The 23373-nt window shown below is 42.8% G+C and overlaps 2 protein-coding genes across 5 annotated transcripts in view; both read right to left on the bottom strand.

The window, feature by feature from the left end:
• Positions 1-4932: 4932 nt before the first annotated feature.
• HUS1 (HUS1 checkpoint clamp component) lies at positions 4933-13314 on the bottom strand. 3 transcript variants are annotated; one of them, XR_007888511.1, is made up of 9 exons: positions 13231-13314; positions 12828-12955; positions 12118-12294; positions 11878-11985; positions 10881-10955; positions 9816-9915; positions 9324-9455; positions 6297-6802; positions 4933-5454 (listed from the first exon to the last, which is right to left on the bottom strand). XR_007888511.1 is itself a non-coding variant. In XM_051609427.1 (8 exons), the coding sequence occupies exons 1-8, from the start codon at positions 13280-13282 to the stop codon at positions 6720-6722; spliced, it is 855 nt and encodes a 284-aa protein (XP_051465387.1). In that variant the 5' UTR covers positions 13283-13314; the 3' UTR covers positions 4933-6719. The 3 variants fall into 3 exon arrangements, 2 of the variants coding, with proteins under 2 accessions (XP_051465387.1, XP_051465388.1); XM_051609427.1 differs by having other exon boundaries at positions 4933-6802; XM_051609428.1 differs by having other exon boundaries at positions 4933-6802; positions 12118-12270.
• A 5979-nt stretch (positions 13315-19293) lies between these two features.
• The window catches only part of ICE1 (interactor of little elongation complex ELL subunit 1), a 33028-nt gene continuing 28948 nt past the window's right edge, over positions 19294-23373 (bottom strand). For both annotated transcript variants that reach the window (XM_051609424.1, XM_051609425.1), the window contains 3 exons: positions 21861-21967; positions 21047-21145; positions 19294-20201 (listed from right to left, as the gene is read on the bottom strand). In XM_051609424.1, the coding sequence (XP_051465384.1) occupies positions 20020-20201; positions 21047-21145; positions 21861-21967 (388 nt within the window). In that variant the 3' untranslated portion in view covers positions 19294-20019. The remainder of the gene's footprint in view (positions 20202-21046; positions 21146-21860; positions 21968-23373) is intronic.

Here is a 23373-nt window from a genome sequence, read left to right as displayed (position 1 = left end):
ATGGAGAACCCTGTTAGTATATGGTGCGATCTCCATGTCACCAGCACAAAGTAGTCAAAGAGAAACTCATTTGTCAACTAGTCTACTTGTAAGAAATTGCTTTTGTGTGAAAGAAAAATCAAAATTAATATGGTCCCTGCAGCCTCCTCTCTCCTCTCTGTAAATATAGACATCCTCTGCAACTCACAGGCTATTGCAGAATCAAGGAAATACATTTTTGTGATGCTCTTTTGTTAAAATATTGGCAACTGTAGGAACATAAAACATACTTGAGGGAGTTAATCACTCATTCCCCCTATAAGAGGCCTGTTATCTGCCTTCACTATCTTACGTGCTGCTGTAGTATTTCAGGACCCATCTGATGCAAACTGTAATTTCTCTCACGGAAACTTACAGATTTTCACTAACTGAGACTTGAGCTTTAAAGAGTCAGATTGTGAACTTGCAAATGAGAGAAAATGTTCAAAGGCTCAGAAAGGAAGCTCACTCACAGAAACTGTCCTGAATGTACCTTGATATGATACATATAATGTAAGTTCAAAACCCTTTGCCTATCCCAAGAAAGAGAGACCATAAGGCAGACATGAAAGGGTCACTGTAATGACACTTGTTCTCTAAGAATTCAAAACCAGTACAGAAATTGCCTTTAACAACATCAGTTATGGATGCAGGACACTTTGATTTTCTATCCTCTGGCTGACTGGAGCACTGGAGCACTGAAGCTGTAGCCAAAATTTGGACAATGCTACAACCCCCGCCTGGAGGGCTGGAGCTTATATTCCTGCACTACATGAAGCAGGCCAAAAGATAGAAATCTGGTAATTATTTCTGGAAAGACTTGGATTCAGCATGGCTCCATGGCAGAAATTTAATGAACCATAATATCCTTCCTTATCTGTACTTCCTTAAAGGTAGAGATTTGAACTTCTGAAATATGGATTGCCTCCTAAAAAAGAAGTATTTTCAGACTAGAATGAAGCAACAAACATGTCACGTGCCCCACATCTCTAATCCTACATTATTGAAAGCATCCCTCCCATCCAAAATGTCCTCTTGAATCTCGACTCCATCAATCTGAGCCACCTCCAGGGAGACAAGCTTTGCAGGGATCAGTACCACCTCCTGAAATACAAGCACTTCACCAAGTCCCAGCCCCAAGGAAGCAGCCCTGCCTCAGAGCAGTGGGAAAACCTTTGGTAACTGCGGGTCTGCTTGATCTTGTTCAGTGCACTAGCCTGGGCCTGAGGCACGTGCTCTGCAACTTTTTTTGTCTATGAAAACTGCTGCAATTTTGCTCTAGAGGAACCGTGTGCCATCCATTCTGCTAACACCCAGTTGTATGCTGAAGCCACAAAGGCTCACAGACAAATCACATAGCAACCACTGGTGGAGTGGAAGCCAAGCCAAATCAGAACAGGACCCCATGCAGTGGCATGTTGATGTTTGTGTCTTCATCAGAAACATCAGCGCATTCTGGAAATTCAAACATTGTGACTGGAACTGGGGATTTATTTTCAGCTTCCAAAAGAAATGAAGCAACTGAGATCTATGAAGATCTCAGTTCCTCTGTCACTGGCAGATGATCTCTCTGATCTGAATTACTGAAAGCATCACAGAGCTGTATGTTTCAACTGGCATAAATTGGCATAACTGCTGATTTCAAATTAACTAAGCTGATTTATGCCAGCTTGAGACCTGACCACTATAAATTCACAGATATTTATGCGCTGCTATGAAGTCTAAGATCTGGATACAAATTTTTCCATACTACTTCACATAATAATAATATCTAATCATATTTCTTTATTTGCTAGTTTGCTTCTACGTTTTTTGAGGAGTGATAAATTTACCAAAGTGACAGTGGTAAGTACATATTTTCTTTTTAGTAATTACTAAACAAAGGCTAAAATTGTTCCCAGTTTTTGCTGCAAGTTACACAAATGCCAACACATGACTGGACACCACTTAAAATGTTCTGAGTGTGATTTAACTTCTACTTGTATAACATGAGACAAGTTTTTGCTTTCTGTTTCCATTTTTTGGAAAGGACACCTGGCATTTGAATGCTTACATTTAGCTGGAGGACTGATTCTTGAATACCAGAGTGAACTACTTGGGGGGTCCAGCTTGTCATATAGTTATATCTGTTATATAGTTACAGTTACATGACATGACAGTAAAGCATACAAGCTTATAGAATACAGCCTTTAAATCTGTTAAGTCTAAGAAAAATCAACTAACTAGCCAGTGACTTGGTATGAAAACTGGGAAAGTCCAACATTCCTTTAGTGAACTGCAATAAATTAGGCTTCAGATTGTCATCAACTGTACATCACAAAGTGAGATATTAATTAGTTATTATTTAACTATGAGTTGAACACGCATCCTCACCTGAAGTGAGGGGAGCCAAACATTTATGGCAGCAGCCTACACACATTCACACAGTTTGTTTCTCTTATTATTCACAGAGATACGCATGTGAATAAAGATGTCCCTGATTAAATATCAATGAACTGAAGTCTAGAATTTAGATTTAGGCCTCCGTCAGAGAAGCCAAATGCACCAGAAATACTTCATGCATTTATTTGCCACTTATTGCACTCACCCTAACACTGTAAGGATTGTTTGACAGATGAAGCACTGAAGCACAGAGAGGCTTAAGTCCAGATACCGTAAGGTATTTAGCCACTTAATTCATTTGAGTTCAGCATCTCTCAGGTCCTGTGCCTAAATTATTTGACCCAGGTCATTCATGATGCTTGCTCTAGAAATTATATTTCTTCCATAGCTTATAAAGTTTAAAAAATTCCAGTCTCACATTTAGTCACTGGCAACCTGCCCATTTGAGAAATGTCATTTATGAAAGACTATAAAAAAATCACACCCACTCACAAGTGTCAAATGAGGTCCATTACTTGTTCCTAGCTTTGTTTCTCACAGCTCTTTAGCACCCTCTATTGTTTTCTTTTTCTAATCAAAATTTCACTCTGAATTGCTATGGCATTAATTATATATATATCTATGCACATATATATCTATATACACACACATAAAGGTTTTTTTTTCTAAAGTAACACGAATAGAGCAGCAGAATCATCTCCATCGACCTGCTGGCCACACTTCTTTTGATGCAGCCCAGGATGCAGTTGGCTTTCTGGGCTGCAAGCGCACACTGCCAGCTCATGTTGAGCTTGTCATCAACCAGCTACCCCAAGTCCTTCTCCTCAGGGCTCTTCTCAATCCATTCTCCACCAAACCTGTATTTGTGCCTGAGATTGCCACAAGCCAGGTGCTGTAGTGGCAGTTACTGAAGCGAGTGTGGGGGTTCCAGCCTCTGGGGTGGGAATGCTGCATGTCCCAAAAATCAGGTATTGGGGCAAACTGGCATGAGGCAGGTGCAGGGCTCGGTGCCGGTGGCTGGAGCAGGACCACAGGGCACAGCCTGTGGAGCTGGTGCTGGCTGGTGGTGGGGCATCTGCATGTTCCCCAAACCAGGTGTGCACGGACCAATCTTTAAGCTGGATGAGCCAGGGAGGATGAGGGCCTGGGTCAGGGCTGCATTATCAGGCAGGCAAAGGGTCAGTGCTTATACCTAGATGGACCCATGAGTATGGGATGCCTGTGGGACAAGTGTGATTGCTGCATGTTTGCTAGTAAGCACTGACCTGGATGAGCCAGCAAACAGGGCATCCATGGGACAGGTAAGAAGGGGAGGATCTAGGCAGAGGTTGCAGGCAGACAGTGCCGGTACTCGAGGGAACTGCAAACGTGTACGTGCTTCTGAATCTAGAGAACATTGCGTGTGTGCCTGTACTACTGACCTTTTGTCTCTGACAGATTAAGAGAAGGGGATGTGGCTGCTCGTGCTGGTCTGTAGATTAAGTTGCAGGCACGGCTTGTCTGCAGCAGCCTGTGGCCAACCATGTCGGTGTCCTGAAGGTGCCCGTACATGTCTCTGGAACACACGCTCAGCTTCACTGCTGGTTGAACCTGCAAGTGGGGAAGCAGCACCTACATCCCTCAGCCAAGCACATACACTTTCCTGCTACCCAGGTACCTGAGGTTGGGCTCCAGTAGCTGTGCACGAGTCCTGGGCCAGAGCTGCTGGAGGTGGTGGCTACTCCTAACATCCAGTAACAGAAACTCACACTAGGAGAACAAAGTGTTTGAGAGAACCTGGATGGTCCTACAGTTATTTTGTAGTCCCACTAGTGGCTTGTAACTGTTTTTTCTTGGTGGCTTAAGCCACCACAAGCATTTTTTGGCATAAAACAATTGGTTTGTCATGTGGAATCAGCTAAGGCTGCTACTGAGAAATAGTTCCTCTCATTATTGGTGTTACAGAGATCAGCAAGAGAAAGGCTGTTCCAGGAGTGAGGAGGAGCCAAGAGCAGAGGTTGCCCACAATGCAGGCTAGGAAGTACCTCTACAGCTGGGGCACAGGCCCGCAGGACCTAAACCAGGCAAGCAGAACCAGGTGGTGAGAGCAACAGCTCCCCTCTGAAGCAAATGCAGGAAATCCAAACACCAATTCAGGAACAGGGCTGGGCCCAGGCCCACCTACAGCATGGGTTAGGGGAGTACAGGATGCCACAGCGTGAGCGGAAACAGGATCTGTGGGCCCACGGATGGGGTGGGGTAGATAAGGGTCCCTGGTGAGGTGGCTGAGGGCAATTAAGGCCCTATACTGCCCCCAGGGCTCTGACAGCTGGATTCACAGATGACAGCAGGTTCAAACCTGAAAAAGTATTATTTTCCATCTGATCAGCATGAATGCATCAACTGGATGGCAAGGCTGAGCTGTATCCTTGTGCTTTATTTAGATGGGAAGGGTAAGAAAGCAGTGCAGGGGGGCTGGAGAGACTTCACCTCTGTTGGTCCATCTGGCTGCCTCCCCTCAAGACTATGAAATGGACATCTCACTGGACAGTCTTGATCTGTGCCAGCATTACTCCTACTGTCATTTATTTTTTATTAAAAACAAACAAACAAAAAGCCACTTTTTTTTGCAATTATAAGTTCCAATCTCTTTGGAAAAATAGCAATCATAAAGCCTGCAGAGCTGAGACCCATTGTCACTAGTTTTTATGCTACACCAGAAACAAGCATTTCCATCAGCTTATGCAGAACACATTTTCAAAGGAGAAAATCCCAAGTTTTCAAATCCTGCTTTCATAGTGCATGCTTTATTTATATCATACTCTGACAGTTTTTCCCCTCTCAGGAGAAAATCCAGGAATATTTACCACACACCTCTCAACATGCAATTGCTGCATCCAGCTGTACAGCTACTACCATCTTCCACAGACCATTTTGGTAATTGCAGTTTCCCATGAAAATTAACAGGATTTGGAAGATGCTTGCTGGTTAGTCTGATAGAAATGGTGGAAGAAGCAATGAAGCATAACATATCTAGGTCTCTGCCTCTCCTTCAGCCTTCTCAACCATTTACATCTGCAAGAACAGAAAAATTAGTTTCTCTCCTAACTTCAGTGCCCCTTTAAAAAATAGCAAGCCAAACACTTCTGACCAATACAAGAGTTACTGTGTACCAGAAACTCCCTGTTCCATTTGGCAGCAAAAAATCACTCTTTCTAAAACAAGAAGTTTCAGAAGATACTCAAAACCCTGAGGAACACCAAGGGCTATATGGAAAATGGCTGGATAGCAAATACAATCACACAGGATAAAGGAGGAAAAGGCCTCAGAAGATAACCAGGAAATAGAAGAAGGGGCAGTACTCCCCTCTGTGAGACTTAGTCATGCTCTTGGCTGCTCAGCATCAGAGTCTGGATGCTATCTCATCATGTCTGATGCCATGATGACACAGGTTATACAATGCTTTCCATTGGAAAGGGGAAGAAATGTGATCCACAGATAACTTGGCCTTTATTTCACACCAGTTGCTGTGTTCACACATGACCTCATATGATATTGTGTACCTGAACAGAGATCTTCCCTGTTACATTAATGAGGTAATTCAGACTTCATCTCATCCTTCTAGGCCAAGACCTAACACATCAGTTCATGAACTAGCAGAACTACTGAGGTATGTTGCAACATGTCAGATCAAAAGATAAAACCAGGTTCAAACAGACGCTGCTGAGCTGTTGGTGCTTCTTAGCACCTGTTACATTTCATTACGTGCTGGCAGCCAAAGGAAGCTCCTCTGCCTCAGAGACATTTCTGCTGCACAACAACCAGCACATCAAGTCTGTATAAATCACTGCTGGAACAGAAGTCAATTCACCACCACTTCAGGAGTGTTGTGCTTACCTGCCCAGGCAAACACCCACCTATCAACCCTCCAAGATGGCTCTCCTGCTCCATGGAGGTATGACAGCTTGATCAGAAATCTCTTATCTTGAAGCTGCATCGTCCAATACCGAACACACCCAGAAGCAGTGCCACAGGTCAATTCTACCTTTGCATTTGTCAACAACAACTCAAAGCATCCCAAAAGCACATACAAATTTCAGTTTTGCTCCCCATAAGGCTGATACACCAGCTCCCCAGCATTATGTCTTTCTTAGCACATAACTCTTCACAAAAGTGGTCTTCTGGATGAGGAGATATTTTGAATAATTTCATAAATACGGAATTAATGTCCATCTGATAACTGCTTCTAACATCATGAGAATACTCCAGCAACTCATGAAAGTTTTCAGACTTTGTGGAAAAGACCTCAGGTCGGAAAATGACTTGAGATTCCAAAACATTCAGGCAAGTGCTGGAATAAAATACTGAAGTGAAACATCCTCATGGAGCAAGATGAAGTGGACAATTTTTTTACTTACAATATCTGTAACGAGAAAAAAAAACAACCACAAATTTAGTTTAAAACATGAAAAATACTTGAAAAGGACCTCTTCTACAGAATGCCACCATAGCAATATGTCACAGTTGACTCAGGATTGGCAATTAAACCAGCGATAACAATGCTCTCGATCCCCTCCCACACCCACTCAGGTAGGGGGGGAGAGAAAAGGGAAGAAGAAGCAGGAGGGAATTTGTCTTCTGTGATCTCTGACCTTCCTCTGAGCTTATGTAAATATATGGAATGGAATGTCTTTGGCCAGTTTTGCTGTCTGTCTAATTCAGCCTCCTACTGGGGGGGGTCATCGATCTCCTGGTAGCATCTGAGCTGGCAGAGTAAAGACGTGACCTTGGAGTCCCAGCAATAACATAAACATTCCAGTGTTATCAGTCCACTAACTGAACACTTGCTGCTAGTTAAAAGAGACCTTATTGAAGGAAAAAATAATATCAGTAAAAGGAAAAGTGGCTTCATCTTGGCTCAAACCAGGACACAATACCATGCTTCTACCACTTGGAATCACAGAATCTTATTGGTTGGAAAAGACCTTTAAGATAGTCGAGTCCAACCATTAACCTAACTCTACCAGCTGGATGCTAAACCGTGTTCCTAAGCACCACATCTACACGTCTTTAAACACCTCCATGGATGGTGATTCAACCACCTCCCTGGGCAGCCTGTTCCAGTGTCTGATACCATCTTCAGTGAATAAGTTCATTCTAATATCTAATCTAACCCCCACCCAGCACAACTTGAGTCCATTTCCTCTCATCCTGTTGCTTGTTACTAGGGAGAAGAGAACAACTCCCACCTCACTACAAACTCCTTTCAGGTAGTTGTAGAGAGTGATATGGTCTCCCCAGACTAAACATGCAGATACTCCTCTTTAAGTCTTGTTCTCCAGATCCTTCACCAGCTTTGTTGCCCTTCTCTGGACTCGCTCTAGCCCCTCGATGTCCTTCTTGTAGTGAGGGGCCCAGAACTGCACACAGTACTCGAGGTGCAGCCTCACCAGTGCTGAGTACAGGGGGACAATCACTTCCCTACTCCTGCTGGCCACACTATTGCTGACAGAAGCCAGGATACCATTGGCCTTCTTGGCCACTTGGGCACACTGCTGGCTCGTATTCAGCTGGCTGTCCACCAACACTCCCAGGTCCTTTTCCACCAGGCAGCTTTCCAGCCACTCCTCCCCAAGCCAGTAGCGTTGCATGGGGTTGTGACTCAAGTTCAGCAACTTATGTCATCTGCAAACTTACTGAGGGTGCACTCAATCTCCTCATTCAGATCACTGATAAAGACATTAAACAGATACTGGGGGCCCCAACACTGAGCCCTGGAGAACACCACTTGTGACCAGCCATCATCTGGATTTAACTCCATTCACCACAACTCTTCGGGCCTGGCCATCCAGACATTTTTTTACTCAGCAAAGAGTACACTGGTCTTGGCCATATTTAGCCAGTTTCTCCAGGAAGATGCTGCAGGAAACAGTGTCAAAGGTTTTACTAAGGTCCAGGTAAATGATATCCACAGCCTTTCTCTCATCCACTAAGCAGGTCACCTCATCATAGAAGGAGATGAGGTTGGTCAAGCAGGACCTGCCTTTCATGAACCCATGCTGACTGGGCCTCAGCACCTGGTTTCTTGCATGTGCTGCATAATTGCACTCAAGATGATCTGTTCCATAACCTTTCCTGGCACCAAGGTGAGACTGACAGGTGTGTAGCTCCCCAGATGCTCCCTCTAGACCTTCCTGTAGATGGGCATTGCATTTGCTGACCTCTAGTCATCTGGGACCTCCCTGGTTAACCAGGGCTGTTGACAAATGTGGCGTACATTTCCACCAGCTCCTTCAGTATCCTTGGGTATATCCCATCCGGCCCCACAGACCTGTGTATGTCTAAGTGGTGCAGCATCTGACAGAGGGATGACTAGTTACATTACCCTGTCATATTTAATTCTTTGAGGGTCTTTGAAGCATTACTAAAGAATCTATGAAAGATGATACCAAAAACTAAATATGGAATGTATAGGCCTATAATGCTGTACCTACCATTTAAATGTTCCTTGGGAAATTTAGAGCATTTGCACTAAACATAACACACAGATGTTCTCAGAAAAAGCATACAGAATTACCAAAATAGGATGTAGAACTCTGCATAGACTTCTGCTAGGAAGAACATCATTTCTATGGTTAGAAATGCTAGCTGCATAAAAAACCTTTTGGCATTAAAATCTATTTGGTGATGAGTATAAGCAAGCATCTGGGGAAAGAAAGCAAAACAAAAACGTCAGTAAATCTCAGTTTCTTTGCTAGAAACTAGGGGCCTTGTTTTAAGTCTTTTTTAAAATCACACTTAAAAATAATAATATAAAATGCTAACTTAAAGACAACAAGAAGACACCCATATTAGTCAGTCTGGGTATTCAACTTTGTAATTCTAAAAGGACCTGGTTTAATTCCTCCTTAACAGTAGTATGCAAGCAGAGCTGTTAAACTTACTGCACAATGCTTTTGTGGGATTGACCTGCTGTCCAGCAAGCAGCTGCTGCAGCTTCTTGATGTCTATGCGTGCCTCAGCCATTCTTTCCAGATCTCTGTCTTGAGCAGAACTTTGACATCCATCCTCTGATGCTAAAAGCATAAGAACATGACCAATACTTGGTCAAAACATCATGAGGAGTTTCAACACCTATAAGGACACACCTGATAATCACTGAACAACTGGTACTTGAATGGGCTGTTTTTCAGAAACAGTAGTGCATGGAAGAGAAATCCCAGTTTTCCTACAAAGTTGTCAAGGCTACTGAAAGAGATCCCCCCCACAAATATGAAAGAGCAATTGGCCACTTTTCTTTTTAAGTTTTCATTTGAAGACTTCAAAATACTGCATGCTATTTTGTAAGGACTAACAGAAAGTAGGTACTGTTACCAGCATCACACTTATGTAAAGATCTCAGACAGACACAAGAGGCAAGAAATGGGGAAACTTACCCCAAGGAGGATTTCCCAAGTCTTTAAAATGTGTTGTTACAGATACTAAGTCAGTTTCTATTTTCAAGTTCATTTCTCCATTCCAGTTTGCTTCAATCACCTGCAATACAGTCAATCTCAGTTTTAGGCAAGCCACTTCTACACTGCAGAAATACAGAATAATAACCTGCAGCTTTGTTCAAATACAAGCTTCCAGAAGCAGTTCAGTAACTTCACAACTCAATTTTACTGTTTGAACATTGTTTGAAGGTTTCATTGTTCAGCTACAAAATGTTCCTGTGTGAATTATCCTAGATCAACCTCCCTGAAATTACGAAAAGAAATTCCATTGCTCTCCAGTAATTTTAGAACAAGTATTGGCTTTGGGAAGTCCATGTGCTGAAGAAAAAGGCTTCAGAAATAAGATACCGAAGCTGAAGGAATGCAAAGTGTCCTGCATTTCCATCCAGCTTTTCAACAAACAGAAGGCACCTATGCAGTCCATGTGACACACAGAAAACGGAATGCATCAAGAGCTGATCTTCAGTTGCAGCGCTGCTTTCCAAGACTTAAAAACAGGCAACAGCTGCAGAAGACCAGTAACTCCAGCCAGGACTTCAAACTGCTAGAAATCCTGGAAATGGGCTTAAAGCTTTCAAATGCCATCTTGACAAAGTGTCCAACCAGAAGGAAACTATGTATCATATTACACATATCCCAAGCAGATCAGAGAATTCCCAAAGCACTTGTAAGCACTTCATTTCTGTGATTAGAAGAATACTCAGCGATTTTAAAAGACACTCACATCACAACCAGAATTTCCTACAGAATGGGAGATGCCCACAGTTGAATGCTCCCAAACAATGGCCAAGTATAACCTGAAAGCACTTGTAAGTACTTTTTGCAGCACTGATCTTGACCAGCTTTACTACAGCCTTACACAGTTTTCAGTTGTCTTTAGTTCATTGTCTGATCTGTGCCAAAATAAGACATAACACAGGGGCACCAGTTTGGGCAACAGGGAAACATGCTGTGTCCAAATAAAATAAGGTTTGTAGGACACACATCTGAAGTGCCTTAACTTACAAGGGAATTGCTGAGATTCTTCATTCTCTCCACAACACTCTTCATTGTTTTCAGCACTGGTAGATAAATACTGACCTAGAAAGACATAAGAACTGCATTTGCACAAATTTTTCATGTGTGACTGGGATGTGATGTGTTTATTTTTCCCTTTAATTCTATCTTTTTTTGGACTCAGTTATCTATTGAGTGCAGGGAGCACAATATTTAGCTACAACCAGCAAACAACTCAGGAATAGAGGAACTCTTTACCATTATACCAACAGACCATCACTCTAGCAATTGCTTCAGACATATTACCTAAGTCTGCATTAAAAATACTAGAGACAGCTTTTTGCAAATCAGATTCTCACATGAACCTACATCTCTGTTACTGAGCAGTTGACAGTACCGTACCCAAAAAAGCAAAGCACATTATTGCCATGGTACTCTAATAATTTCTGGAATTGCATCAGTGTAAATCTGAAATAACAATAAAATACATCAAGTTTCTACTAAGTCATACCTCTTCAGAATTTAAATATTCTTAGCTATAGACAAAGCAGTCATCCATAACCTCAAATAGGAGCACATTTGCTGAAAGACATTTTCTTGATACTCTGCTAAAAGTCAAAAAGAGATCAGGAGGAAAACAGATATTTATATAACTCTGCCAGGTAGGCCATCAGTTTCAGAAAGAACAGATTATTCAGGCCAAGTGGTACTTAAACAGCTGAAATGGTCTAAACCTGTGTGGTTCAGAGGTGCTCCTGCCCAAAGCTATGCAAGTCCTTTGCTCCTCCCTCCCTCCACCCTGAATATCACAGCAACACAGGAACCAGGTTCTGGACTCTCTTGTCAAAACGGGAGCAATGCCCCACCCTTCTCCAAATCTCTGGCCTCTAGACCTCCCTCTCTCCTATCACCTCCTCTCCAAAACCAACTGATAATACACTTGACAGCAACAGTGTTCTACTTCCAACCTCCCCTTTCTGTAGGAAATATATAAATGGATCCTTACATCAAAGTCTGGCACACTGGGCTCTCTGAAGTCATTCCATAATCTTCTGGGAATAACCCCCACAGGAATGTCATGTGTCACAATCCTACTGCTGCTGGATAAGGATGGCTTGAGGGAGAGAGATGAAGACAGCAATTTGGAAGGACAATCAAAAGCACAACAAAGAGCCATACACTACAATGAAGCCTCTTTCACCTGATGCCTTCTTATTAGTGAAGGTAAAAGCATGGTTGCACTTACTAGCTCCACAGCAACTCTCAGACAGGGACAGTGCTTGTTAGTCAACTTGATCTTCACTGCCTTAGCATTCTGGGCAGTTTTTAATGCTCTCGACAGGTTCTCAGGCACCAACTCTAAATAGATCTCATTGTGCTCTGCAGCTACTCCTTCCATCTGAAATTCATCGAAGAAATTCCCCTATAATTTTTGAAATTTGGGAAATGAAACAAAGCAGATTAGAAGAAGAAGAAAAAAAAAAAGACAGAAGGGCAAGATTTACCTATCAGATCTTAAGCCTAGAGCTGCATGTGGACAAGAGGAAGCTTTCCTCTGCCTGGCATCACCTGCAGGAACGAAGGCAGGCTGCAAAAGCATAAAGGCTCACTGCTCCAGGGTAAACCTCTTCATTTCAGATCCTCCCCTAACACCTATCAGTCCTCAAAAGGAGGGGTATGACAGGTAAGTTGCGCTTCCTGCTTTCCAGTTCTGGGCAGGCCCTTGTGGGTCGGCGCACTCTGAAGAGAAAACCACGGCAAAGGGGAGGATGCCTAGCCAGAAACACCAGGCCTGTGCAACAGCACCGGAGCGCCTGCGGGGACCAGACCGGCCTTGCGAGAACCGGGGCACGGCCGGTGACGAGCAGGCAGGCACAAGGAACACCTCGCACCCCAGAGCCCGCGGCAGGGACCGCCTCCCCGCGGCGCCCGCCGGCCGCGCCCCCCCGGGCTCACCTGGCACAGCTCGCACCAGACGCTGACGCCCCCGTTGGCCGCTTTCTGGCAGAGGATGAAGTAGAGCCTGCTGGGCGCCAGGCGCAGCGTGCAGCTGCGGGCCAGCCGCGCCACGGTGTTCACCACGCCTGGCGGGAGAGGGGAGGCGTCACCGCCGCGTCCCGCGCCTCGCCTCCTTCCCGGAGGGACGTCCCGCCTCCGGGAAGGCGGGTGGGGATGCGGCGGGAACGCCCGGACCCCGCGGGGCGCAGGGAAGCGCCTCGCGCCGTGTCCCCGGGAAAGGCTGCGGGCCTCGGCCCGGCTCTCACCGGGGGCCGCCCCGGCGCCCAGCCCCGGGACAGGCGGCGCCGAGGAGCTGCTGTCCTCCGCTCCCGCCCGGCCCTGCCCGCCCGCCCGCACTCACGGCTGAAGTGGTTGAGGCAGGCGAGGTCCACGATCTTAGCCCGGAACCGCATGGCGGCGGCCGGCCCTGCGCTGGCGGCGCGGCGGGGCGGGAGGCGGGAAGGGGCAGGGGCAGGAGGCGGGGCGGGAGCGGCGGGAGGCGGGAAGGGACAGGGGCAGGAGGCGGGGCGGGCAGGGGCAGGAGGGGGGGGGCAGGGGCAGGAGGCGGGGCAGGCAGGGGCAGGGGCAGGGGCAGGAGGCGGGGCGGGAAGGGGCAGGGGCAGGAGGCGGGGCGGGCAGGGCAGCCCCGGCCGAGGGGCTGCGGGCGGGCGGGCAGGGCCGTGGCGCCGGGCGGGCCCGCCAGGCGTGCGCGGGAGGCGGGAGCTGCTGCCGGGGCCCAGGCCGCTTGCTGCGGGGCGGGAGGGGCGGTCGGGTGGGGGGGCTGAGCGCGGAGGGAAGGGTCTCGGCAGCTCCAGAACGCGCGTTATAAACCCGAACATCTGCATGGGTCCCTGCTTTGATGTCTCGAGGAGGTTTTTCAATCCAAGAGGCCCCTGGCAGCAGAAATCATCAGCCCCTGGCAGGGGCCGGACCCAGGCTCTGCCCCTCGGAGGAGCACGATGCCCGACATGGAGTGATGGCGAGGGAGGAAGGCAAGTCACCTAAGAGATACCAGCGCCCACACGGGCCTTTCCTCTTCCCCAGCACGAGCCAGGCCACCCAGAAGGGCCTGCGGACTCGTGTGCTCTGAGAAGGCAGCTCTGTCTGACTGGGCGCCTCGGGCGGACACCTCCCGCTGCCCAGGGCTGTTCTGTGCACCGTGTGCAGGGTTTGGGCAGGTGCAGAAACAGTCGAAGGAAGCACACAGTGAGGGAAAACTCTGGGCTGCCTTTCAGTGGCTGAGCGTGGCTTGCCTGTTTCCTTGGAGGAGGAAACGGGAGACTTGCTCCTTTGCCTCTGTTTTCCTCACAGTCCTTGAAAACTTCAGCCCTTGCATAAACAGTTTTCTCCTGCTGTCCTCAAGGTTCCTCAGGATGGTCTGGTGTGCTTTTGTCATACTGCAAGCTCCCCAGGTCAGCTACGTTGCCTTTCATTTGATTTTGAAATACCCTTAGGATGCTGCTCAAAGTACTTTGATGTTGTCTTTCGAGGTAGTCATTATGAAGAAAATCAAAGCACAAAAGAAGCGACCTTGGGTCTACAAAGTGACAGAAAGAGCAATAGGTTTTGGAGGTTATTCCTGGGCTGTGTTGCTCCCAGGCTCTGTGCACTTTACAGATACCAGCTGAAATTTTTTCGAGAGAAACCACTCCAGTGCAGCCGAGTTCGGCAGAATGAGTTATTTATCACCCCAGCCTCTGCTTTAATCAGTAAATTCTTGGGTGAGGGTATGGCTGTACTGGAAAATGGGGATCACTGATAGAAGGTAGATTGGGAAAGTAGCAACTTCAAAGGTGGAAAAAAGTTATTAGTGGAGGGTGATTTGAAAATTCTTGGTAAGTCAGGGGTGAATAAAGGAGGAACTAGATGGTCAGCACACTGAAGTTTTGGTTGCCCAGGTTGCAAGCAAACCTGGGAAGAACTATAACAGCAACGATTTTTCAGTCTTTATCTTGGTAGGTCATCTATTATGTTAACCCCTTCCTGCATTAACCTTCACTCACTTTTACCATCTTCATTTCTTTCAAGGTTCAAGTTCCAATTTAAGCCAAGTTGAGGTCTTCAAAGCTAACTGTTCCTTTCCTTTCCTTGCCTGACAATTATTTCTACTCTATGCTCCACTATCATCCCTGCTAGTGGTGTATCCCAACATTTCACATGGCAACCCCACCATTTGAGAGCTAGTGAAAGCAACTCCATGGCCTTTGCTGATGTTTGTTATATCAGCCCTTACAAGAGCACACAGAACTTTGGAAACTAAATAGTTTTACAAGTTATCTGCAGATACTACTTCTCCTTTTTTATATATAAACACTCTACAAAACACTCCATAAATAATAATACTCTATAATCACTCTACAAAACTGTTTATTTTCAAAACTCAAACATGGCACTCCAGTGATTTTTCTTGAGAATAGGGTGACTTCTCAACAGGGCACGCTGAGATGGAATGAAATGGCCTAGACTATTCTACACTACTACAGCTACGTGTATTTTTTTCCCTGCCTTTTTAGGTTAATTCCTTTTAAACAGAAATGTGCGACAAATACATGTCAAATAGTAATGATTTAGGCTTGCCTGCTTGTCAATCCTGTTTATCTCCTCAGTGCTCTATCAGATGGATGTCAACAGAGAACTTCTGAGACAGTGAGCATTTCCTTTCTGGAATACTTAGGGTGGGAAGAAGATGTAGGCTGTGTGCCTAAGTTTACCATCGTAGTCCTTAGCCATCAAGCTTAGAAATATTTTTAAAACAGCCAAGCCTACAGTACTAATGGCTTCACCGAAAGAATAGAATGACATCTGTTTCCAACTCTATTCCCAATCAGAGGGATAGAAGTTAACACTGCAAAACTTTGGTTTAGATTTGCCTAGTTAGTTATGCTGTAGTTCTTCATTGTATTTGACAATGAAACTTTAGAATTCTTAGAGCTTCTAAGAAATTAATCTGCTGAATCATATTATCTGTATTTGTCATCCATTTCAAAACAGCTATTTAATGCTTAAGCACTGTGGTAGAGCATACATACTGCACATACCTAATTAAAAAAAGGACTAACTAATCAAGGAGACTATACAAGAATTTGTATAAATGTACTTTAAAAAATTTACTTAGGCAGTGAATTGGAAGTATGCAAAAGAACATGTATGTTCAGTTACACTCTGTCCATGCTTCATATTTCAGCGAGTTGTTTATATGCAGGTGATTACAAGATAAGAAATAAGCCAAGATACACATTATACATTTGATGTAACATTAAAACCAGATTAAAAAAATACAGAAACTACTTCAGTTATCTGGCATTTCTAGAGAATTTTCAAGTGTTTAATTTCCATTTAAATCCTCTAAGTTAGCCCCTCTTCTCAGACCTCTCATTACTGAGGGTTTTATATGTTTGCTGTTACTTATATAGCTCCTTTATAGGATGATAGCAAAACTCTGATCAGTCAGTTCTTCTCTGAATTAATTTTTCTTCTTCTTTTTCCCCTGACAACAGGGCAATTCTGAGTGAGGTCAAATAACCACAACCTGTTTCTGTTTTGAAAACAATGATTTTATATGGTTTTTTTCCCTAACAGTAACCCCTATTCCTCAGTCTAATCCTAGCCCCTAACCCAAAGAGAATCATAGAATTATTTGGGTTGGAAGGGACATTTAAAGATCATCTAGTCCAACCCCCTTGATTTGGGCAGGGACATCTTTCACTATGTCAGATTGCTCAAAGCCTTATCCAACCTGACTTTGAACACTTCCAACAATGGGACATCCACAACTTCTCTCAGCATCATGGTCCAGTGTCTCACTATGCTTATCATGAAGAATTTCTTCCTTATATCCAATCTAAATCTATGCTCTTGCAGTATAAAACCATTGCCCCTTGTTCTATCACTACAGGCACTAGTGAAAAGTCTCTCTTCCTCATTCTCACAAGCCCCCTTTATATAATGAAAGGCTGCTATAAGGTCCCCCTGAAGCCTTCTCTTCTCCAGGCTGAACGACCCCAACTCTTTCAGCGTGTCTTCATAGGAGAGGTGCTCCAGCCCTCCAGTCATTTAATGGGCCTCCTCTGGACCTGCTCCAACAGGTCCATTTCTTTTTTGTACTGGAGACTCCAGAGCTGAATCCAGGTGTGTCTCAGACTTCATACAGCTTCAACTCATGGCAAATTATTTTCTACATATTTTTTAGAAGCTTTCATGGTAGACATCTGTAGCAGTACCTGTTATGCACAGGTATTGCCAATACTACTTGACATTTTTCACTGACCTATTTGGCTGTGTTAAACTGTCTTAGGTCAATTTGATGTCCAGAATGCTAGCAACTATATCTGCAACTGAAATCAATGGATACTTTCCTCTGCATGGTTTTACTTCAGAGGAAAGCAGCTCTCTGAGAGAATCAGTAGTCAGGCTCTGAAGAGCCACAAAAATCACAATGCATACCAACACCAGCTTTTTGCACAGGAGCTGACCATGCCAGCAGCACTGGCAGTAGAAATTAAGACAGACTTGAATGCCCCAGACTACAGTACGAGCACAAAGCTGGAAAATGGCTGAGGGACAAGGCAGCACCAAAGAAAAATCAACACTAATGCAAAGAAAGCCATCAGATCACTGATGCTGGCAGAAATCAGCCTTACAAGGCTTCATCTCAGGTGTGGCTGGAAGGAACAGTTGTCAACAATTATTCTTTTGATACTGAAGGATGGCCTGAATAGCTAGGCATTAGTCTGTAGCAATCACCAAGGCCTCCAGAGATGCAATGTGCTGGAATCAAGAAAAAGCAGGTAAAAAGGCTCGATGGCTTGTAAAGCACTTCTCATTTCATCTTTCTTAAGGCAGAATGACTTGGCACAGATAACCCAGACTTCTAGATCTGAAGACTTAATCCTTCTGGCACAAAGCCCCACACCTTGGAAGCTACCATGCCTCATGTGTGGTACAGAAGCATACCAGAATTTCTCAGTTATTCTAAGCTGTGACAATACAAACATATCTGAAATGTCTTATGATGGAATACGACTATCACAAGTGGTACAGAAAGATGCTTTTGAAATCAAAATATAATCAAAAGGAGTGAGACACAAGGTATTGCAATTCAGTGAGGAAATGAGAACCAAAGTTTCTGTGTATGTGTTACCCCTTATGTCACACAGAGCATAAGAAACATGCCAGCTACAGATACTGCAAAGACAAATTCTGGTGGCAGACTTGAATAACGGATGTATGAACTGAGAACTTGCCTCTAGAGGTATGTGAGAGTGTAAAGAAATTTGATCAGAAACAAAATATAAAATTTTTAATATAAATTGTGTGAATACACAATTTTTTATAAAATACATTTTGCTATAAATTTTGAACTATCAGCACCAGCTATTCCAATCCAGAATTTTCTAGTGAATATTGAGAAATATTAGTGTATTGATTTAACTTCTTATCAGGGAGTCTACAGTAGGAAACATAAGGGAGGTTCTTAAAAAGTTCCATTTACATCAAAAACAGCCAGTAGTTTTTAAGACATTAATCTGAAGTAGCTGTAAAAACAAACTGGCAAGGCAGAATAAGCTAAAGCCTATGTCCAAATTAAATTTAAGGTATGATGCTGCAGGCATTGATACAATAGGCAATACCAAAAGCAGTGTGCATCCTGTCTGTTGAAAAGAGCAGGGCCTCATCAAGCAGAACTGCAGGAAGGGGATGACTTTTCTTTAATGAGCAACTCAGCATGCTGCAGAGCAGAACCTCTGGAAAACACAGGGTCTGTCAACAACAGGCGAGAGCCTGCAGCTCAGCAGAAACTGTTGAGAGGACCAAGAAGCACTATTTGGTCCTCACATGCCAAAAATTTTACAGGAACGAGAAGAAATTGTAATGTGTTTGCTGCAGCTGAAAGATCCTGAACTGTCTGAAGATAAGCCCGATAGCACAGATGTGCCTGCAAGGACACAACATGTAGGAGAAAGAATCAGGTGTGTATGTCATCTGATTCACTTGTTAAAGATTTCATTATCTGAGTCCACAGCTGGCTTCATCAGACTGAAAGCCTTTTGACCTCTTTATGATCAAAAGGAAAAGGAAAGAAGACTGACAACACATCAAAGCTCTGGCAGGCAGAGCCTACCTCCCACTACAGTGATAATCTGCATTAGCAAAGCTCACCTCTTCATATGATTATAACCAGGGGGTGAAAATAGAAGTTTTCAATGCATTTTTAAAACTACCTCCCCATCCCCCAAGGTATACCTGAAAATTCTGAAGATGCAATATGCTCTCTTCCCAGTGCCCAAAACTGCAGTGTTATGGGCAGTTCATTCAGTGAAATGACCTCATAGGTAATTTCATCCTGCCCCCCAAAAGTAGTATTTATATAAGCTAGAAACAACAGTTAATTCTATGTTATTTAAAACGACCAACAAAAACACAATGGTGTTTGCTTCTTTTATTATGAAAGATACAAAAACACAGGGTGTAGTGAAGCTATCATTTAGAAATGTAAACTTTTTTTTGAATCAGCTTTCTATTTACATACACAAAATTCCCCAAGTGGAACAATATCAAATGTGAGACACATCATCAGAATATACCATATGTACAAGTTCAGAGATTTAATGTCTCTGTTACTCTATACATGATTGTTACACAAGAAGTCAACTCCTATCTGCCTTACACGAGTATTTTAAATTAAGCTTATGAGACTACTCAAGTAAAATAAAGCAGAATCTGGGGCAAAGTTCTGCTATCTGAACAGTTACTTTATAAATATAGTACAAAAATCATAGAGCCAGGTTTTCAGCCAGGCTCAGTCTTCAGTTGTGTAAAATAGCCCCTGCTCCAAATTGAGGGAAGTAAAATAGTGGAAACTATTACTGATTTTTACTGACATAAAAACAGAAACACCTCAGAAGTCAAAGACATGCTAGTTTTCAGGTCACTGATTAGTTATTAGGAGAAGTATTTGTATTTCTTTTTTAAAAAAAATTCTTCCCTCAAACAGAAAGGGCAAATAAAATACTTGAGCTTGCTTTGTATGATCAGACATTCTGTTAAGAAAAAAGAGGACACACCACTTTGTATTGTTTTTAACTAGAACCAGCTACTGCTTAGTAAAATAAGGCACTTCTTCCATTTTATCAGTTCCCTTCCTTAAATTTTAGTTCATCTCCATTTTACACAGAGAAGTGATTTCTGCTATGCCACTTGTGACAGCAGAAGGGATGTCGTTATGAACTGTTGCTCTCCAAGCCTGGATGGCCTCAACAGTACCTTCTGGATTGCTTGAACCCAAGTCACACAGTGCATATATGGCTGCCAGCTGCACACCCCATGTAACACCTGTAAAAAGTTAACACAAATCAGCTTACAGAAACTTTGAAATGCAATAAGGTTTTTGGGAAACCTGAATCTAAAAAACTATTTGCTCAAGAACTGAAATTAAAACAAATCAACATCTGTGATGCCAGAAAGTAGCAAGATTGCAACCTGCAGACAAATTCCATAACAAGTCATCTTATACTAGCACTTTCTCAGTTTTATGAATTCAGTAGGTCTTCAATATTCAGACATAAAATACTTGAACATCTAATGATTTTGCTCTAGTTAAGGGTCATCAGACCTTCACAAAAACAGTCAGGTTTACACAGTCTGAAACAGACACAGACATATACCACTTACTTGGAAGAACTTGAGACTGCAAGGAAGAGAAGCTATACAAGCAGTTCAAAACAGCTCCCTAAAATCAAGCAATGCTTCACTGCAAAATGTACTTGACATTCAGAATAACTTAGCAACATAGATCTCTGCTGCCCTAATTGCCTTGCTTTGTCTCAGTCAGAAATTTGGGTTGACTTGCAACGTCTCCCAGTACAGCAATCTTGCTAGTAGGAAGCTTCAGCATGAGCTGCTCAGGTAACATCTATTACTACTTTATGTTCTTTGAGGCAGCTGATACGCTGTTACATGAAGCAGTGAATTCCAAGGTGGCTGAAACTCTGAGTTGTTCCTAGTCTCAAATAGAAGGGAATACACATGCTTCATTAACCTCAGAAGAGAAAGGGACTCAAACAAAGTGCCACAAGCAGGCTATTTTGGCATGTGTGTCTCAGTTTGTGTGTTTTGTTTCCATTGACAAAACTTCACATTGCAGATGTTACCCTGAAGTTCCTCTAAATAAACATTACCTTCCTCTTCTGCATGCTGTACAAACAGTCCAATTACAGAACCAATATTCTTCACTGCAGTAAGAGATCCTTCCTTCAAACCTATTTGGCCCAATCGACCTGAAAGGAAAAAAAGGTTATATATCTGGCATTTAGACACGCCACTTTGTAATTTTTAGACTTACTGAATGATTGTTGAAGTATCAACAGAAAATGCAAATTTCAATTACAAAAAATAGTCTTTTTGGTTACCATGTTGTCTTGGGAACAACAGTTGTCCTGTTTCTTTCATGACTAAAGAACCCCAGGCATTTTTCATCAGATGCATGTTTACAATTTTTAAGTGTAAAACTCTCAAAAGAATGCCATTTCTGTTGAACAAACAACATTTTATAGCCCACACACTGAAAATATCTATTGAAACTCAGAGTTTATCTATTTACCTTAAATGCCATCTAGATCCCAAATAAATGAATCTAACTTAAAATTGCAGGAAGCATTATGTTCCATATAAAACCTTATGTATCTACAGTTCATTTCATTTTAAATACCTAAAACGTTGCTATTTGTTATCATGCAATCAGACTAACATCTCTCACATGCTTTCCACAAGCAGACAAACAGAAAATATCTGCATAGGATTGTGAAAGTTTGGCTTTAAGGTGAAAATTTTTAAAGAAAGTGAAAAAAAAAAAAATCAAGATTGAGAAGTAAAAAAAAAAAAAAAAAAAAGGCAAAAATATTTCAGTTCACTTTCCAGGCAGGCTGACATTTTCAAAGGGCATACTTACACAAAGAATTTCAATCAAGACAGTAAGTGCTCAAGATTACTTACCAATTAGCCTGAGTGTCAATGCTATGACACTATCAGAAATGGATTGAGCAGTTTCAGTCCCCTTTCTCTCCCTTATCCATTTATCCATAGAAGGCCAAAGCACTTTGCTGCAAAAGACAAATGAATTTGAGTATCTGATACTGCATGAAGGGGTAGTACAATATTTATACAGTAATGTATTGTTCTTCTATTTACCACGTATTTCCATGGCTCCACTTTGCATCTTTAATTCACCTTCTAGGGAAATTCTTCATATTCCAAGGTTTTAAACCTGAACAATCAAAGCTAACTTTTTGGAGGACTCATCCTGTTCAGAATATCCTTATTGGACCCAAGGGTCTTTTCCAACCTGAATAGTTCTATGATTCTATGATCTTCCGTTAATCTGCAACATTCTGCCTCTCAAGAACTTATTCACTTGACTTAGTAGATGTTTACAAAGTCATGTTACTTTCACATGTCATGCTGAGATCTTATCTTATGCAAGCTTCTCATAGGACTGAAAACCCACAGTTTGCACGTTACAAGTAGGTTCTGATGCTTTTTTTTAAAATCTGAAAGGACCTGAGATAAGAATTTTTTTTAATCTTTAAAATGATGCTTATAGACCAGTTACCCATTATCAGCACAATCAATTCCATATAGCTTTAGGTACAGTAACATACCTTTCACTGAAGGTGATTTTAATTAATTTTGTAAGTATTTAACTAAAAATACCTTCTTTACTATTTGAAAGCATGGAAGTTGTGTATCTGACTGATGATTTTAAATTATTGACATCTACTTACTGCCATAGGTAAACAAATGCCATATGTGATTTTGGAGATTCTACTAGGTTATGTAACCTCTACATAGAAAACAGGGGCTACTATATCAATGTGGATATCAAAATGAAGTGTTTCAAACAAAGTTGAGTATGGTAGAGGTCCATGCACTGGATTATAGGGTACAAAGGAAAATTAAGACATTGCATCGAAGTTGTATAATGATTTTAGAATTAAAATCAGACTTAAATCAGGATAGTACACTAATGAGCATGGTTACATTTCACTTCCAGCACTGAAGGGGTGCTATTCACATGTCAGAAGTACTACCCTCACTTTCTCATGATGGGGCAGAGGGGAATTAAACAATTAAGTTCAGAGGAAGACAATAATTCTGCTTCATTGACAAACAATCTACCTCAAAACCTTTCACAATTGTCCATACATTCTTTATTAGAACAGTTCAAACAGGGTTAATTTCTTGGACCAGTACCATAAAATCCTCCATTTACTCATTGATCACTCATTCCATCTTAAAATAAGCCACACAAACACAGCAGTCTAGGTCTCATCAGGTTATAATACCCTCCTTTTTGAGTGTTTTATTATGTTAAAAACTAAGTTATAATGTCTCATATTTGGGGGCAGGGAGGGGAAACAAACAAAAAAAAAAACACCCAAAAGCAAAACTAACCACAAAAACACCATATCAGAAAACATCTGAAAGAACTGCTTGCCAACATTTGAAA

Source organism: Apus apus, chromosome 2 (genome assembly GCF_020740795.1).
Source record: "Apus apus isolate bApuApu2 chromosome 2, bApuApu2.pri.cur, whole genome shotgun sequence".
NCBI classification, from domain to species: Eukaryota; Metazoa; Chordata; class Aves; order Apodiformes; family Apodidae; genus Apus; species Apus apus.
Note: the sequence above shows the minus strand (reverse complement) of the source record. Positions and strands in the feature narration are given on the sequence as shown.

Excerpts from the sequence above, each read along its gene's own strand:
- HUS1 (XM_051609427.1), bottom strand. The coding sequence starts at position 13,282 with ATGCGGTTCCGGGCTAAGATCGTGGACCTCGCCTGCCTCAACCACTTC. Across the intron at positions 12,956-13,230 it reads CTGCCTCAACCACTTCAGCC|GCGTGGTGAACACCGTGGCG; the intron begins GTGAGTGCGGGC and ends CTCTCCCGCCAG. Across the intron at positions 11,986-12,117 it reads TGAGAGTTGCTGTGGAGCTA|CCATCCTTATCCAGCAGCAG; the intron begins GTAAGTGCAACC and ends CTCTCCCTCAAG.